Raw genomic sequence first — 19,770 nt, forward strand, 5'->3', positions numbered from 1 at the left:
CCACCTACCTTCTGCAGGATGGTCGTGGCCAGTTCCTCAGTCAGCTCCTCCCTGTGGTCCCGCAGGTAACTGGCCTCATTCTGCTTGTCCTGCAGAGGGAGGAAGAGAATGTCGTGAGCTGTGGGTGTGTTTGGGAGACTTGGCAATCGCTTTCTCAGGAGTCCTGACCACAAATGCAGGGGGAGGATAGGCTCTAGTCAAGGACGGCTATCATGATGACGGTTTCCCCACAACCTGCACTTTCTCTTGGCAGCCAGGACCCCACCCACACCTCCTCCCAGACAGACGTTGTGACGGGGCGACGGGGGGCATACCAGGCTGTCCCCATAGGCTTCTGCTTTGGAGATCGCTTCTTCGATGGCCTCTTCAGCCACCCGTAGGGCGACAGCCAATGTGTCCATCATGCTATGTCCTAGACAGGAAACAGAACATAGACCGCTTTCTGAAAGGCAAGGACAAGCTCCAAAACATACAAAGTGGCTTAAAGACGACTGGACAAAAGGACTTAATATAAGGAAATAACGGTTCTTCACCTACTTTCTCAGATAAAGATTATGTTTTATTTTGTGCACGTAATGTATCATTATAATGATAGGGAGGAAAATTGTGAAATCTCCTAAGGGCTGTGCTCATGGTTTAATGCAAACACAAAATCCATGGAAGAATTTTTTAGACTCTAAACCCATACTATCGATAACATTGGCCGATCTTGCCGAGCTCAACCACGTGCTGGGCCGCAGACCGAGTGTCTCATACATGATCACAGTGGATCCTTCCAACAACTCACTGAGTAGGCACCGTTTTATAGGTGAGAGAACTGAAGCACAGAGAGGTCAAATAACTCACCCAACGTTGCGCAGTGAGACAGAGAGCTGAGATTTGAATTCAGGGCTCTCTGTCTCCAAATCCCGTGATTTTAACCACGAAAATGAGATAAACACAAGCTAACATGATTTTTAAAAATAATGCTATCATATATTTAGGGAACATATTTTTTGCATATGGTGACAAACGGAAGTTTTCCCAAGTCAAAGGACTTCTGCAGGTGACAAAATTCTTTTTGAAGTCAAATACTTGGAAGAGTTTTGCTTCCTGGAGGTACTAGATTTTTTGCTTCTTACTTGGAAGTGAGAATTTCTATCATTCCTCTCAGTTCACCCCAGAAGCCCGACTCACATCAGGCACAAGAACAGAGGTCTGCAGGGGCTGCTTGCCTATGTCTCCTTTTCCCCGATTTCAACCTCCTGTTTCCATTTATAATCTCCTAGTCATGCATTTTTTAACACATGCATATCTCCTGAAAGCTGCCTCAGATTCTTTGTAGAATGAGACAAGGTGTAAATATATCAATTCATTAATTAATCAATCCCTTAATTGAAATACTTAATTCACGCTTCTTAGGCTCCTAAAGACGCACATGTGGACAGAAAGTGGCATTTGGCAAACATAACAAAATCTCCCAAACCAACCCAATTAAAGTCAAAGCCATCTAGCCAGGCAGCTGACGAGGACATCACAGGCTGGCTGTGACAGTCCTGACAGAGACACACAGGGGCAACCCAGCTCAGGGCTCGACACCCCTCAGGTGGCTGAGTGAACACATAATTTCCCCAGTGTTTCTATCAGAAGAGTCTATAAAATTTAAGTTGTCACCACACTCAGTGCTCCCTGGAGACAGACACTGTATCTCCCATCTCTCTTCTTCAAGATACCAATCAATGTATTCTTTTTTTTTTTTTCACACACACACACTGTATTTTATTTTTACAAGAGATAAATAGACTGACACCAAGCATTGTATATGGATGACCACAACAAAAGCAACAATGTTTGCAATTACCAAACACAAAACACACTCATACTATGTCATAATATTGACATTCAGTCCAGTAATCCTCCACTGTAACAGCTCCTTTACTTTGCAGTGAAAATTGGTTTGTATATTCTTTGCCTCTGAGAATCAATGTATTCTTCATAGAAGTGGCGCCCCACAAATTCTTGTTGATTCAAAGTGCACCAGACCTCCCCAGCACTAGGCTCTCTGAGGGTCCCAGTGATGCCTCGACAGACGCGAGCTGAGCCCATGCCCTCGTGTGCTTTCCTAGCTATTGGGTGATCAGGTGCGTAGGTAACTGCTAAGAGGCGTGCTGGAGATCCTATGATGGGGATAGTCACCAGCTTCCACAGAGCCCTGGAGAGGAAGAGCCTAGAGCCGTCAAAAAGGCTGGAGGCCACGTCTGTGATTTTGGCATGAGGTGGAGTGGAACACTAAGATGTTTGGGTTGAAAGTGAAGGCTTGAGTGGGTGTTTCAGAGATAAAAACTGGTGGGGTGCGGAGGGAAGATAAGAAGGCAGAGGCAGAGTGACCGAAGTTCAGAGGACCAGTCAGGTGGGGGGGACTGTTAGTTTTATGTGTCAACTTGGTGAAGCTATAGCACCCAGCTGTTTAATCAAACACTAACCCAGGTGTTGCTATGAAGGTGTTTTGTAGGTGTGGTCCACATTATGGTTACCATAGTTGACTTTAAGTAAAGGAGATAACCCTTGAAAATGTGAGTAGGTCTCATCCAATCAGTTGAAAGGCCTTAAGAGCAAAAACAGAGGTTTCCCAGAGAAGAAATTCTGCCTCAAGACTTAAGTATCAACTCCTACTAGAGTTTCTAGTCAGCTGACCTATTCTATGGGCTTGCCAGGCCCTGCAGTTGTGTGAGCCGAGTCCTTGAAACGAACCTCTTTTTGTGTGTGTGTGTGTTATGTGTACATACCCTATTGGTTCTGTTACTCTGGAGAACCCTGGCTGATATAGATGGTTACTGAAATTAATATTAATACAGGAGAGTTGAGGGCAGGGAGGCGCTCAGGCCATAGACCTTGGAACAGAAAGAAAAGGATGGGATTGCAAATAGAACCCATAGGAACTTAGGTGACTGGGTGGAAGTGGGGAGGGGATTGAGGAAAAGGTAAGTCTTGCTGGTGGACTTAAGTGGCTGAGGAGCTTGACTGGGATATGCTGAAGTTAAGATCCCTGGAGGGGCTGCAGGTCTTGGTGACCAAGCATCAGAACACCGAGTCTAGAACCCTGGGCTGAAGTAAGGGCTAGGCATTCAGACAGAGGTGCACCAAAGCCATGTGACTTCTCCCAGGGAGAAGTCTCAGGCAGCAAGGATGATAGAGGATGAGACCTTCATGAGAAGGTGCCCAAGGAGAGAACAGAGAGAGTGCAGAAGCACTGTGGGGGGCCACAGGGCCAGGGGGACTAGGAGGCACCTGTTCCCAACACCCAGTACGTTGGAGAAGAAGCCGGACTGTTGGAGGAGGTTTTATTTGGAATTGGAAGAAGTTTGTTTTGCTTTTAACCTTTGCTCTAAGGGGATGACTGTACTGGTATAAAAAAGTAAAAGTTGATCAGTAAATGGTACATTCTTTATAAGAATATTTTAACATTAATTGCACAAGTGAGTGTGTTGATTGTCATATTCCAACTCCAGAAAAACACACACTAGTTGATTGTAAGTATCTAGTGGTTGGTAGGGAATGTACTTCTCTAGGCTACACCTTAGATATATTCACCTATTTTGATGATGGATTCACACAAATGGCAATAAAAGAAGACCCAGGGAGACTCTCACACACAATAACAGAGTTGCATCAGTGGTTCCAGTGCCATGGGGGACCCTGACGGTCTGAAGGTGTTTGTAGTGCTCTAACCTCCCATTAGGTGTAAACCCTTAAGCAGACTTACCTTCTGACTGCCTATAAAATGTTGAGTCACTGCCTGAAATACTTCCTTCATTCTCCAGGTTTGCCTCAAAAAAGCTTCCTCCTGAAAGAGAGTTAGAGAGAGAGAGAGAGAGAGAGAGAGAGAGGAGGAGACAGAGGAGATATAAGATTATCCAAGGTCTTCAGTGAGCCCGGTGCACTGTGTCACTGAGTTGGCAGACCACCATTACCCACTTTGATTGTTAGCCTTGCAAATAGGTTTAGGGAATCACTGGGTTCTACAGTAATGCTACCAATTTTGACCAGTCACATTTTTCTTTCTCATACTAATTCCTTGTGTAGCAACGCTTCCACCCCCAACTTTCTTCCAGAGCCTTCCTTGGAGGCAATATGGAATCAAACATGGAATAATAGAATGAAGTCAGAGATATGAGCTCATTTCCTGGACCTGCAAATGACTAGTTGTGTGACCTTGATCAAGTTACTTAACCTCTCGGACACTTGGCTTCCTTACTAGAAAAACTGTGATAATGATAGAACTCTGCTCATGATGGGTGATGAGACACTGCATGCCTGGTCTTTAGCTGCTGTCCATGGCATCAATCTAAACAGTGGCCTTTAGCCAGTGAGTAAACTGTCATTAACAGTTAGTGGAAACAAACCCAGAGCAAAACAAGGTAAGCCATGGCATTTGATCTTTTAAGGCCCACTGCCTCTTTTCTGGTCTTCTCTCAGTTGAACACACACCCTTATCTTGGTTCCAGGCTGGGAAGAGCAGTTGGCTAAACCTTTTTTAAGTTGGGGATTTACCATTTGTGTTCACATATTAATTCATCAAAAGAGATCTTTGAAGGTGTGGAGGTGTGGATGATGTCTCTTTCCTTTTTAAATTACTCTATTGTATCCCCAGTACCCAAGATAGCACTGAGACAGCAGGGGGCTCAGAAAAATTCTTGAATTGGATGCTGGTGGAAAACACTGATAGAACCAAGAAAATAAATATGGGTCTACAGCTCTTAGCTCAAAAGGGGGAAATGCTATTGATGTCAAGTCAAACTAAGCAGTAGACCTTTGATACACATAATACAGCCCGTGCTTCCTTGGATGGGCTGCACGGGGCTCCGGTGTGGGAACTCTTAGGGTAACTGCCGTAGGCATCTACAGTGGGGTCAGCAGGCTGCTACCTTTATGAAATAGGTCATTAGTGTGCGGCCTGCCACGGGGACTCAGTCTGACCATATACCATTGTCTGTGTTTGTGTTTTTTGACCAGCCTTTCAAAAGACCCATAGTCACTTATTCCAGCTCTGTGACCATAATGAAGTGACTTTACCTTCTTGGGTCTCCATTTCCTCACTTATAAAATAAGGCTTTAAGATAAGTCATTGCCTCAGTTCCCAGGCTATACATCTAAGTGCAAATATTTCACTTTGGCTTGGCTGCATCTGGCAGCCATTCATTCATCCAGCAGATATTTCATGGGCACCTAGTAGATGCCTGGCCCTGGGCTGAGCATTAGGGTGTACTGGTGAGCAAAGCCAGAAATCCTTGCTGCCCTGACAACCTTGATAGTCTAGTGGGTGAGAATTCATTAACCAAACATTTATATAAATAAATATAAAACTATAGATATGTTGAGTGCTGTGACTGGGTGGTTCATAGAATAGGGCAAGTGTTCAGCAGGGAAGACTGACCTAGAGAGTAAGTAACCAGCCAAAGGGGTGTGGGGGTGGGAGGGAATCCAGGGCAGAGCAAACAGCTTGCACAGGCACAGGCAGTGGGGACAGCAGGGTGCATCTGAAGAGCTAAAACAGAGGCCGCATGGCTGGGCTGTGAGAGGAGAGGGAGCCTGGGGTGAGATGGGCTGGTGGCAGACCGCACAGGTCATGGTGGCCACATCAGTGTTCTGATCTTTGTCCCACCATGAAGCCACTTGAAGCCAGTAAAGTCTCCACAGGGGTGATCTGGTTAGGTGTGTGTTTCTAAACACACCTAAAGGTGCACGCCGGCTGCTGTGTGGAGGACAGCTTGGAAGAGGGAGAGGGTGGGTGTCTAGAGAGGAAGCTGAGAGTGTGGCCCCCCCTCTGGAGTGTCCCTGTGATGGGAAGGAGCATGGCTGGCAGGGCAGAAGTGGCGGAAAAATCTGCAGTCCAGGAAGGCTTAGGAAATGGGGGAGACTGGGCATGTTTACAAATCAATAGGAAGGAACCAGTTAAGAGAGAGGCTGAAAGGCAAGACAGAAGGGCTGCGTGAACTTGAGACCTACGTGGAAGGTGACACGGATCAGGTGCGGAGGTGTACACGGTCAGCCCTGCGAAGGAGGCGGTGAGGCCGTCTCCTGAGACAAGGGGGAGGGTGGTGGGGAGCGTGATGGGGCAGGAGAAGATCTGAAAACATCTTTGGGAGAACTGCGCTGACCAGGGCAGGCTCTGGTTTTCCATGATTATAAATCTTCTAGTACAACAACTCTCCCTGTGTCCCTTTAAATTCATAGGTGGGAACTTCTGTGTCATTTAGGATGATGGGATTTTTCCAAGGGCAGAAAACAACTGAACTGTTTTGGAAAGCACTGACACAGCAGCCAGACATCAAGTCAGAGCTTCCATGAGCTGGAGGAACCTCCAATTTCAGGCGACTCAATGTTTTTAAAAGACCATGTTGTTAGTCAAATCCCACATGAAGGATATCATAGACCTTTCCAAGAATTGTGTCAAAAATAGATATATCACGTTAATAAATAAAAGCAAGATTTATTTTCCCCATTTTAGTTATCCAATACTAAATAAGTGTATGTATTATTTACCAAATTGTCTAGGGGTTAAGTATATTAATAAGGGCTACTTTCATCTTTTCATGTAGTGCTTCTTTTTAGAATAACTGTTAAAAATGTCACACTGAATCTATCAGATAAACCACAAGAGCATTGGACATTATGTTTTTTTATAAATCTATTTACTTATTTCTCTGACTTCAGCGCACCGTTGGCTCTGAGATGGCAGGGTCTTGCCCATCTTGTCACTCCCAGGTCTTAAACCAGGCATTCAATAAATGTTTACTGAAGGAATGAATAAGTCTTAGATTTATCTGACAAAATGAATGGGTCTCCAGTTATGCCTAATCTGGTCACCTGATATGGGCTGCAGGAGGAGTAAGTGAGCTTGGGACTGATGGCCGTGCAATGGGTACATGTGATGGGTAACCCGTAAGATTCTGTGAACTCAGTGAATTTTCAATGGACTGAGTGTTTTTTTATGGCAAACTACACTGGTGCATGCAGTGGAGATGTTTCGTAGATAAAAGGAGTTTTATACTGAGAGTCCTGGAGCAGAGCACAGGTCTTGCACCCTGTAGATTATGTTCTGACAATCAAAATTCTGAAACTAAGTACCCTCAGATGTAGTTGACGATGGAACCATCTTATGCAGAACTCTGCCATACGAATTATAGTGAAGTTCTAGCTGAGGTTCTCAGTCTTGGCTGTGTCTTAAAATAACCCAGAGAGCTTTAAAAAATATCTGTTCCGGGGCCATCTCCAGAAATTCGGAAGTAATTGACTGGGGGTGGAAGATGATTCTGGCACTTTTTCAAAGCTCATGAGGTGATTCTAACATGTAGTCGGGCTTGAGGATGGCAGATGACAACCATACCAAGGTGCTGGTTGGTAGGTAGAAGCTAATGCTGATGTCTCCGCGGTCATCTAACATAACCAGGACACTACTTACGCACGGGAGATTTCTCCATACTTGAGGTGTAACTCAATTTTCTAGGTGGTATGTAGAATCGCTCTCACTGTTTTATGATCACGACTTTACAGATTTGAGTACCATCTCATAAATTGTCTCCTGCCTGCTTGTCTTCATGTTGCTCAAAAGGAAATCTTAGTTTAAAATGCGATACAAATCATGTTAAAGCAACTGATTCTAGTACTTCTATGAAGTGTCTTGGTACCCACAAAGTGCTTTTAAGACTGAATTGTGTAATATTGAGGACCAAAGAGGTGCCAGCCACTGGGCCACACTTTGGGAACACAGAGATGAAGAAGCTATTGCTTCTGCCTGGTCCAGCAGGAGAGGAGCCTTGTAAACCATCACCTGGATGCAATGTGATAAGTGCTGTGATTGAGGCCCAGATGAGAGACATGGTGAATCACAGAGGGCCTGGGACCTAAATCTGCTTCAATAGTGGCAGCGTTATTCCCAGCAAATGATTCGTTATTCCCAAGAAAATGACACTTGAACATTTCAGAGCCTTTTGCCAGCCCACTTGTAATTCATGTTCCTTTGCTCCACCTGTGGGACCCGAGGGAGAAACAGAAAGAGACCAGAGTTGTGCTGTTCATAGGATTCTCCAAATGAGTTTGCTTCTCCCCCTCACTTTGCATGAAGCAGGAGAGAACACCTATGAGATGTGAATGTGGTGACGTGTAAAGCGGTACCTGAAGCAGACGCAAGGATGAACAAGAAAGAAAGTATGGGATGCAAATGATGAGACAATTCTATTCTGGAACTTTCTTGAGGTATCTCTTTGGGTTGAAAACCTACTGTTAACATGATTACTTTTAAGCTTTATTTCTTTTTTGTCTTTGTTCCTAGAGAAACATTTTTAGAAAAATCAGCAAAGAGAAGATAAAAATAATATGTGGAGACCTTCAGCCCTGCTCTCTTAGCTACAGGCTTCCTGAGTGGTTCGAAAGACAGAGATTCTAACGACTAACACAAAAGGCCCTAATGAGTCTCCATGTTTAATGCTTCCATCCTATCTCCCCCTTGTCTCAGTGGCTGGCATATTTTTAGATAAGACACAACCAAAGACTTTATTGAGAATACAACAATGTAAAATAATGATGGTGAAAAAGCTCCAAATGAGATTTTTTTTCTTCCCTCTTTCTCATGGATAAAAAACATTTACCTGTGTCAGCAAAGTGATGAAAAAATCTTCCTCTACACAGAAAAAAACAGCCTTTTCTGGGAGGACATGCTGTTCATATTCTGACAACCATTTCTTTCCACTGGCTGGTCCAATAGGAATAAAGAATATAATTTCTCATTCTAATTACATTGGTTGTCTTAACAGCATAGGTAGAATTCATCCTTTAAACTTCCTGGGAGGAAGCTGAGACTTTTCTAACTCTCCCATTACATTAAACTCTGGGCCTGGTAAGAATAGAATTTTGGAGTAGGAAGGAAGAGGAGTGGGGGGCATATCCTCTGAGTGCAGACCTAGTCTACACAACCAAACAAAGATGAATTTCCAGTGTTTTAATCATTAGGGAAAGATGGTCAAGAATCTTTAATTTCTAGGGATTTGGAATTAAAATGTCCACCATATGCAGAAACACTTTGGTCCTCCTAGCTGCTAACATATCCAGCCCAGTGGAGATGCTGGAATCAAAGGACTTAAAACTTAGAATCTTTGGCATATGTCCTTCTATTTCTGCTCCTTACTAGAACCAGATTATTTAAGCCACTTTCTCTGTCCCAGGTGAGTGTGCCGTAGTATACAGGGCCTCCAAGCCAGGCATTCTTCTATCCTGCCAACCCCCCAAGACTCCCAGATGGCAGGCAGCCAGCGTACCTAGGATGTCGAAGCACCCTCCACTCTCCAGCCGGTGTTTCCTGTACAGGTTCTTCAAGACCTTGGCGCTGCCAAAGCGTTTGAAGCGGCTCTTCACATTATTGTAGAACCATTCCAGAGACTGGATCCTCAGAACCCTGAGGACAACACAGAATTAGAAAACAGAAAATTAGCATTAAAGGACAGAATGATGAAATGGTGGATTGCAAAAGTTGCCACAATATTTTGCAGCTCCTTCCATCAAGATGTGGTCTCTACTCCTTGGATCTGGGCTGGCCTATGACTTGCTCTGATCACAGAGACTGGTGGAAGTGATGCTGTGTGAGTCCAGAGCCTGGCAGCTTCCTCTCTTGCTGTTCGTGGAAGCCCTGCAACCCATCGCCATGTGAACAAGCCCAAGATAGCCTTTGGGATGACAAGAGACACTTGGCCCAATCCCCCCTCTTGCCCCAGCCAATAGCCAGCCAACCCCTAGACAGGTGAGTGAGGCCACCGACTGCCGGTTGACTGAAGACACATGAGTAACCCTCGGTAAGACCAGCAGAAGAACCATGCACCTGAGTCCCTCCAAAGAGCAAGCTGATAAATGCTTGCCATTTGAAGCCACTAGCTGACACATCTGTTTAATAGCAGGCTTTATATTTGACACTCTTACTGCACTAACACCATTTCTAATTCAGCTTGGGAGGATAAAAAGCACAAGTGAGACCCTGAGCTCTATGGCAGAACTCTGCAGCCTCTTTCTCATTCAGCCTGAAGCACTGTGGGAAGGTGGTTTCCTGGTCAGTGCTATAATGCTCGGTACAAATCACTGACACGATGCTTCTCTTTTCTGCCTGACCAGAACATGTTTCTAAACCCCTCCCATTTTAAGAATAGCTTTGGTTTTTATTTTTCTTATTATGAATGTAATGATGCATACTCATTTTAAAAGTTCAGAGAAGCAAAATGAATATGAATTCTTTTAAGTCAATGGAGGAACAAGCACACATTTAGCTGCTCTTCCTCCCCAGATGCCAGTGAAATGTGAGAAGATATCCAAAGGGAAAGAAATCTATAGAGCTGAGATGCGAATCAGAGATTTTCTAGATATCTGGAAAATTCTAAATAAGTGACAGCATAAAGGTAACAGAACGTTGTCCCACAAAGCAGGCAGAAGGGCTGGGACTCACAGACTGAGAGGTCGAATTTAAAGTTGATTGATGGGGACTTCGCCGGTGGTCCAGTGGTAAAGAATCCGCTTTCCAGTGCAGGGGACGCCAGTTCCATCCCTGGTCGGGGAACTAAGATCCCACATGCCCCAGGGCAACTAAATCCGCGCGCATCCCACAACTACTGAGCTCATGTGCCTCAACGAGAGAGCCTGTGTGCTGCAAACTACAGAGCCCATGGGTCCTGGAGCCCGCACACCACAACTAGAAAGAAGCCTGCATGCTGCAACGAAGAGCCAACACAGCCAAAAAAAAAAAGAAAAAAAGAAAATACAAAAATAAATAAAGTTGATTGATGAGTACTCAGCCATAAAAAAGAATGAAATGTTGCCATTTGCAGCAATACGGATGAACTATATTCATTATGCTAAGTGAAATAAGTCAGAGAGAGAAAGACAAACACTGTATGATATTACTTATAAGTGGAATCTAAAAAATACAACAAACTAGTGAATAAAATGAAAAGGAAGCAGACACATAGAAGAAGACTGTCCTTGGAAATCATAACCTCCAGGCTTATGATTTATTTGAGAGCTCTAAAAGCACAAAAGGACTGTGACTCTAGAAGAGAAATATTCTGCAGGCTGCCTCTCCTGCACACCACCCTGCTCTTTGAGCAGCTGACCTCCGCGAAGGTGCTGCTGCAGGGCTCCGCGGTGCAGGTGGACAGGTCCACAAGGGTAGGGGTGGACGATAGTGGTTACTGTGCCCCTCATTCTTCTTTGCCTTTTGGGACACTCCCCCTCCTTCCCAACTGAGTCTACGTTTTTCTGGAAAGGCTGGCCCCTCCTCCTGGCAGCCTTGGGGGTAGTCACATGACTCAGACCTGCCAATCAAGGTCTGAGGTGGGACTTTTACTGCTGTTGGAAAGAGATACTCCCTTTCTGCTGGGCTGGCTTGGTGGCAGAATGAAAGCCTGGGCTGCTGGGGCCACCTTTGCCATTACTTGGGGGGTTATTTGTGGTCTTCTGAACAAAAGCAGATCTGACAGCAGGAAGGAAAAGGATCCTGCTGATGTACTTTGAACACCTGGATCTACCCAAGCCTGAGGTCAACCCTTGGACTCTTCCATTACATGAGCCAATAAAATTCTCTCTTTTGTTTAAGGCTTCTTGAGTTGGGTTTCTATTATTTGCAATCAAGAATCCCAATGCTTCAAGTACATCATAGGATGAGCTCTCCGTTACGTCCCTGGTTATTTCAAAACTCTGTGACATTTAGAAACACTTTGATGACCTCAAAAATAGAATGCCTTGGCTTGCTCAAGTCAGAGAGAGGAATCAGGGCACTGCCTGGGCTGCTGGAAGGTGGGAGGACGACACTGAATCCTTGGAGAATGACCTGCAAAACTACAGCCTGATTTGGAGACTAGAAAGCTTTCCCATAAGAAGTGATGTATTTTGGATTATGTTTTGACTTAGAGTTAATGTGGAGAGCTTTTCTGGAAGCCCCAGGGAAGGCTCAGTCATGATTACCTACATTTGATATTACTGCTTTTATTTCACTTATTTTAAAATTCATGGCTCAGAGGAAACTCACAGGAAACATGCAGTTCTTGGGGCAGAGGTGTGGGGAGAGGGCCGTGAGAACGCCAGCACCCAGGATGGACTGGCTAAGCGCTGCAGGGTCCCCGGCCCACCCTCACATCTCCAGCTTCCCCCTGAACAGATGCAACTGCAGGCAAGGGTAGATGAGAAGGAAGGAGCCCTGTGTCAGCATCTTGCTGGAACAGAAGGCAGAGTGGAATATGCGTCTGTACATGAATTCCTTCATCTGTTCATTCATTCATTCTTTCATTCCTCATTATTTATTGAGTGCCCTACGTGGCAGGCACGGTGCTAGGGATATGGGGAGTGAGAAAACAGATGAAGCTCATACCCAACAGTGCTGTCGGACTAATCTTCTCAACGAGTGCCAGATGCGTCATAAGATGGACCCAAAAGCCAAGCCAAAGGCATCTCCAGAATGGCTGGACAGTCTGTGTCCCACAGGCATTGGGTTCTGGATCATTCCCACAGATGTGTGAAAAACAGAGCCCACCCTGATTTATGGCTCAGGCATTTTTTTTCTAGGCTTTTAAAAAAATTGAAGTATAGTTGATTTACAACATGGTGTTAGTTTAAGGTGTACAGCAAAGAGATTCAGATATATATATACACACACACACATATATTCTTTTTCAGATTCTTTTCCATTATGGTTTATTACAAGATATTGAAAATAGTCCCCTGTGCGACACAGTAGGTCCTTGTTTTTTTATCTGTTTTATATATAGTAGTGTGTTTCTGTTAATCCCAAATTCCTAATATATCCCTCCCACTCCTTTCCCTTTTGGTAACCATAAGTTTGTTTTCTATGTCTCTGAGTCTGTTTCTCTTTTGTAAATAAGTTCATTTGTATCATATTTTAGATTCCACCTATAAGTGATATATGATATTTGTCTTTGTCTGACTTAACTTCACTTAATATGATCATTTCTAGGTCCATCCATATTGCTGCAAATGGCATTATTCTGTTCTTTTTTCTGGCAAATATTCCATTGTATATATGGACCACATCTTTTTCTTTATCCATTCCTCTGTTGATGGACATTTAGGTTGCTTCCATGTCTTGGCTATTGTGCTGCTATGAACACTGGGGTACCTGTATCTTTTTGAATTAGAGTTTTCGTCTTTTCCAGATATATCAGGCATCTTCTTTAATGATGCCCAAACTGCTGCTTCTCAGCCTCAGAAAACACATAGGAGGGGTGCCTTAGGAAGGATGGGGAGCCGAAGTCCTGGTGATGAGACTTGTGGCAAAAAGCTTTCCAACTTGGAACTGTCCAGAGGGACCCTGCTTGATTTCCCTCACTTATTTTTGTAAATGATCCCAAGTTATCCCTAAAAATGCTCACACAAAGGTTCTTAGTTCTGTGCAGTTCAGTTTCACAGTCTTAAGCATGATCATTTCTTTCAACACTAGGGCTTTAAAAAAAATCAACAGCAGGGCTTCCCTGGTGGCGCAGTGGTTGAGAATCTGCCTGCCAATGCAGGGGACACGGGTTCGAGCCCTGGTCTGGGAAGATCCCACATGCCACGGAGCAACTGGGCCCGTGAGCCACAATTACTGAGCCTGCGCGTCTGGAGCCTGTGCTCCGCCACAAGAGAGGCCGCGATAGTGAGAGGCCCGCGCACCGTGATGAAGAGTGGCCCCCGCTTGCCACAACTGGAGAAAGCCCTCGCACAGAAACGAAGACCCAACACAGCCATAAATAAATAAAATTAAAATAATAATAATAATAATAATAATAATAATAAAATCAACAGCAACCCTTCAAAATTCACCAATCACAACATAGTTAGAATTGATTACTTTTAGTCCTTGGAACTACTGTTGGTTCATCTGTAAAATGATGGTCGCACAACTGACAAGGATAGGGAAAATAGGAAGAGGATCGGGTTTGGGGGGAAGGTGGAAGTTGAGTTAGGACACTTAAATTTGGGGTGCCCACCACATCCCCAGATGGCAATACCTGGTGGGCACTGGATATACTAGTCTGAGACTTGGATAGAAATCTGGACTAGAAATATGGATTTGGTAGTCTTTGGTCCACAGGTAGTATTGAAGCCAATAATTGGTGTAATGGAGGTATAAATCATCATTCTCTCTATTTTACAAGGAAAATAGAAACAAGTAATTTGCTGGTGTCACTGACTGAACTTAGAGCAAGTCAGGGAACAGACTGTAGACCTCATCCTTGGGTCAGTGCCTTGACGTCTGATCGGTTATTTTCCTTCCAAAACCCCTAGTTAGTGTTCTTATTGCAAATTACGGCTTTTATTTCAAAGTTTAAGCAAATAGAAAGCACCATGGATCAAGGAATCAGCAGACAATGTAAAATCATTGTATCATTTCCCTAAAACAACCTACTTATCACATTGTGAATACTAATCACTTCAAGGCACTTGTTTGGATGAGAAGTTTGCTAATTATTTTTATGACATGAATAAACTTGTAAATATGGTACATTCTCATCAGAAGACAGACTGGAATCACATAACTCATCACAAGAGCAGCACTGAAATTATAACCCCATGAAAGCTTTGCCCAGGAATGCCAGACTGATTTTTGGCTCATTAGACAAAACAACACGATTGTGAGAATGAAGGAACTGCCTACATAAGAACTGCTCATATCCTGGCTGCTGGTGATGAAGCAAGGCCGCCTTGGCCCGCAGCCCTGGCACAGCAGGCGCTGTGCAAACTGAGCTCACTATGGGGGAGAGTCTAGGAGAGTCTGTGGATCCCGCTACTTCCTGTATGGTCCTCGGAGCAGCACTGGGGGCACCTTCCGGAACCTTGATGGAAATGGCAATCCCAGACCTCTATTCTCACCCTGAGAGCGGCTGAATCAAACTGCACTTCAGCAAGGTTCCCAAGTGGTTGCTATGTACATCAAAGCTTGATAAGCACTGGCCTAGCAAAATTAGCTGGGTGTTTTCTGAGCCCACATGTGGTTTTTGTTTTATTTTTAATTTTGACCACAATCCACTTAGGTAGGACAAGAGAGAGAACAGCTGACTTGCCTCCCTCCTTCCTGCTTTTCAAGGAAAAAGAACTGAACTGGGTAATAAAAAGTTTGGAAGAGGAATAGAATAATTAAAATGGTACTCCCAAAATCAGGTGCCTTCATTACAAAAAAATAAAATGCCAAAAATACTGTTGAGCCAAGATCAAATCATTATGTACAGTAAGGTTCCCCAAACAATCTACAGCAAAGTAAATTGCTAATGATGAACTAACCTTACTTTGTTGGTAAAAATTAAGAAGCACAACAATTAAAATCCATGACCAACTCAAGATGACCTTGATGATGTACGGATAATGAAGCATCCCTCCTAAAAACTATAAGCACATCCATGATCTGTGAGCTCTGCTTCACAGAATACAGAATGAGAAGATTCAGCACCAACAACACACTGAATGGTAATAAAAGAGAAAAAGCTCCAGGTCTTTCAAACAGAGGGACTTTAATATAGGCAATTGGTTATATAGATGATGAAACCACTGAGACGCCAAAGAGAGGATGATTGAGGCATCCCAGAGGCTAGCAGTGGGGGAGCTGTCACCACCCCAGGGCCAGAGGGACAAGGGAGGAGGTGGCATTACCAGTAGGAGCATCCTGGAGCCATAAGCTGGGGCCACAGAGGAGATGCAGCTGCTGCAGAGACACTGCTTGAGGCAGACAGACTGATACCCTGTTTTCTCTTTTCCTCCTGCCCTCCCAGTTCCCTCCAGGGCCTCCCATTGGCCAAGCTCAGAAGGGAGCCTGGGCAATGCAGCCTTTGGGGCTCAGCACCCCCAGGAACAGAGTAGAGAAAGGAAAGGCCAGGATGTGGCATCTGGCAGCACATAGCAAATGACTGTTCTAACGTTGGCTTATAAAAACCAGATTCTGGCAACCCTTAATAACTTACTTAATAGATTACTAAGAAGTAGCCTTAGTTTTAAGCAGAAACCTAAGTCTGCAGAATTGTGCCCCATTTGCCTACAAGAAGAGAAGAAAGGAACTGTGTTTGGGAATTGGTTTGCAGCCTATGAGGCGTCTCTGTGCCTCCAGAACATGCTTTAGGAACTGCTGGCATGGGGCAGATGATGGGCTGGGTGTCAGACTGAATTTTAGCACTTACCACCTATGTGAACAAGGGCATGTTTACTAACCTCTCTGGGTGCCGTTTTCCTTATTTGCAAAATAGAGATACTAATATTGATCTGGCAGAGTCTTACAAAGCATCATTGACCTAATATGCTTATGCATCTACCATAGAACTTGAACACTGTAAGCACGAAGAGAATGGTAGTTATTTAATCTCAGAAGAAACTAAATATTCATTAAATTTAAGTCCTATTATAAGGAAATCTTTTTCTCTAAAGAAGTAAAAATCAAAGAGCCCCCCTCCCCCTATACAGACCATAATATAGGATCAGTAGGAAGAACTTGGTTTATCCATTAGGACCAATAACTGACATCAGTGTGGGCCTCAGCTGCTTGTTACATGTCTTCTGAGAGAGCAGTTGTCCAAGGACAGGCTTCCCTGACTGACAGTGTGCACTGTTTCTCCTGCCAGCAGAGGCCTGCGGAGCCCAGAACTTTCTAGCTGAGTCTCTCGCCCTGCTGATGGCAGCTCTCCCAAGTGAGTGCTCACATTGAGGAAAGGCCCGGAGACAGCCTTGCCACCAGAATCACTCAGTCCTACTCTGCTGAGTGAGACTCAACTCTTAAAATTATGATTTCTAAGTAACTCCTTGGATACAGTGTCCCTAAAATAAACTCAACTTTACTAAAAATACAAAAAAACCCATCAAACAAACAAACTTTCTTTCTCCCACAAATCAGATCCTAGGCAATTTATTTAACCTATCAGAGGTGGTTTTTTTTTTTTTCCTCCCAGATGCAAAAGGAGATAATAAATATTTCATCAGATTTTTCTAAAAGATTAAATGCTATAACACATGCGAGGCACTCAGCAGTGTCCTGCCCAGTGTAAATCTTCAGAATATGCTATTCCTTATTATCATCAACGTTATTATTTTATCCTAAGCCCTCTGCATTCTTTTTCGGCAGGATGTGGGTGTAATCAACAGATAAAGAGTAAAAATAGACTTGTCAGGAAACGCATTCAATTCTTACATTTCATCTTAACCAAAAGCTTAAACTTTAGGGTTAAGGTGGTTCTTAATCTTTAGTAGTTAGTTTTTAAACTTAAAACCCAGCTTGTTGGGCCAGCCTCAGAGCTTCTGATTTGTTTGGTCTGGGCTGGGCCTGAGTATGGGCATTTCTGACAGATGTGCAGGTGATGTGATGCCGCTGGTCCAAGGACACACTTTGAAAATCACTTTGATTTTGAGTTTGAGGATAGATTTGACATGCTGTAGAATGTAATATCTTCCTGTGTTCTGTAGCCAAGAACACAGGAAGATATTACTGATTCAGAGCTGTGGGGAAAACAACAGAATGACAGGCAGGTGTTTGGAAAATAGGACTCATTCAGCCCTGACAGCATGAAGGCCCTTGAGCACGGAGTCAGAGCAATCAGTCTCGAAAAGTCAAAAGAGATTGAGAGACTAGATGGAAAAGAACAGCCCTCACACTGGGACCCCTGAGTGTGTCACTGGGAATTTGCAGACAGACATGGCCAGGAGGCTGGAAGTGTCATGTTCAGTTGATACGTGACAATTGCCATTAATGTGAAGTATCCTGCTAAGGGTGGGAAGCTGGAGTTGACAAATAGCAGCAAGGAAAGCCTGGGAGAGAAGTGAGGAAGTGTGTCTGTATGAGACACCCCTACAGCTGCTCCTGGGCCCTTTGCACAACTTCTACAATTTGCACAGTGGCTAAAGGGAGATGGATGAAGAAACAGGCTGAAGGAGAGAACAAGGGAGTAGATAATAATATTTGAAAATATTTTTTTTCACTTTTAATATTTTTTATTGGAGTATAGTTGATTTACAATGTTGTGTTAATTTCTGCTGTACAGCAGAGTGATTCAGTTATACATATATATATATATTCTTTTTTAAAATATTCTTTTCCATTATGGTTTATCATAGGATATTGAATATACTTCTTTGTGCTGTACAGTAGGACCTTGTTGTTTATCCATCCTATATATAATAGCTTACATCTGCTAACCCCAACCTCCCACTCCATCCTTCCCCCAACCCCCTTCCCCTTGGCAACCACCAGCCTGTTCTCTATGTCCTGTTTTGTATATAGGTTCATTTGTGTCATATTTTAGATTTCACATATAAGTGATATCATATGGTATTTGTCTTTCTCTTTCTGACTTACTTAGTATGATAATCCCTAGTTGCATCCATGTTGCTGCAAATGGCATTATTTCGTTCTTTTATGTGGCTGAGTAATATTCCATTTTATATATGTACCACATCTTCTTTATCCATTCATCCGTCGATGGACATTTAGCTTGTTTCCATGTCTTGGCTATTGTGAATAGTGCTGCTATGAACACCACGGGTACATGTATCTTTTTGAATTATAGTTTTGTCTGGATATATGCCCAGGAGTGGGATTGCTGGATCATATGGTAATTCTATTTTTAGTTTTCTGAGGAACTTCCATACTGTTTTCTTCAGTGGCTGCACCAACTTACATTCCCACCAACTGTGTAAGAGGGCTCCCTTTTCTCCACACCCTCTCCAGCATTCGTAATTTGTAGGCTTTTTTTAAAAAAATTCATTCATTAATTTATTTATGTTTGGCTGAGTTGGGTCTTTGTTGCTGTGTGCGGGCCCTCTCTAGTTGCAGCGAGCGGGGGCCACTCCTCGCCGAGGTGCGCAGGCCTCTCACTGTGGCGGCCCCTCCTGTTGTGGAGCACGGGCTCTAGGTGTGCGGGCTTCAGTAGTTGTGGTGCATGGGCTCAGTAGTTGTGGCTGGCCGGCTCTAGAGCGCAGGCTCAGCAGCTGTGGCGCCCGGGCCTAGTTGCTCCGCAGCATGTGGGATCTTCCCGGACCAGGGCTCCAACCCATGTCCCCTGCATTGGCGGGCGGATTCTCAACCACTGAGCCACCAGGGAAGCCCAGTGTTACTTGTAGACTTTTTAATAATGGCCATTCTGACCAGTGTGAGGTGGTACCTTGAAAATATCATTGATGAGTGTGCTTCCACTAAGGCCAGGAAAGTAAAATTATAAGAAGTTGTGCTTTTGATTTAAATAAAATATTTAAACTTAAAATAACATTGTGAGTTTAACATACATGCTTTTCAATTTTTCACTATTTTTTCAGATATTTTAACATGCTAGAAAAATTATTAAAAATACATAAAAATATTATGTAGGGGGATAAATATTTCCTTTTGTCTCAGTCTCCAATCAGAGGCTTTTACTAGATCCTGTCTTTAGTTAAAATTTGTAAATTTTGATAGCAAATACTTTATAATAACTATAAATGGAATATAACCTTTAAAAATTGTGAATCACTATATGGTACACCTGTAACATATAATATTATATATCAGCTATACTTCAATGAAAATTTTTATATTTTGTTCTTTATGAATTTTTGCATTAATTTTGATTTTTAAACATACTACATTAAAATATTTATTTTGATTATTCAATTTTGGTCACTCCCTTAAATTTTACACCGGAGGTGAGTGCCTTGCTTACCTGACCCTAACTCGGCCCTGATAGGGCAGCCCCGTGTGTCGGCACTTTGACACTAGGGTTCCGTGGTGGCAGAGGAGTGCCGGGGGGACACAGC

General features: G+C 43.6%; 1 protein-coding gene and 1 long non-coding RNA gene across 11 annotated transcripts in view; one reads left to right on the forward strand and one right to left on the reverse strand.

Annotated features, from left to right (window-relative positions):
• LOC309637797 overlaps positions 1-19,770 on the forward strand; it is a 555,044-nt gene that overhangs the window by 194,054 nt on the left and 341,220 nt on the right. The window lies entirely within an intron of this gene.
• The window catches only part of MYRIP (myosin VIIA and Rab interacting protein), a 221,873-nt gene that overhangs the window by 74,296 nt on the left and 127,807 nt on the right, over positions 1-19,770 (reverse strand). For 3 of the 4 annotated variants that reach the window (XM_082412793.1, XM_082412794.1, XM_082412796.1), the window contains exons 4-7: positions 9,294-9,430; positions 3,743-3,823; positions 315-412; positions 9-89 (exon numbers count right to left, since the gene is read on the reverse strand). In XM_082412793.1, the coding sequence (XP_082268919.1) occupies positions 9-89; positions 315-412; positions 3,743-3,823; positions 9,294-9,430 (397 nt within the window). The remainder of the gene's footprint in view (positions 1-8; positions 90-314; positions 413-3,742; positions 3,824-9,293; positions 9,431-19,770) is intronic. The other variant, XM_082412795.1, reaches the window with a different exon arrangement.

The sequence above is a fragment of the Balaenoptera physalus genome (genome assembly GCF_965194825.1).
Source record: "Balaenoptera physalus genome assembly, chromosome: 11".
Lineage (NCBI taxonomy): Eukaryota > Metazoa > Chordata > Mammalia > Artiodactyla > Balaenopteridae > Balaenoptera > Balaenoptera physalus.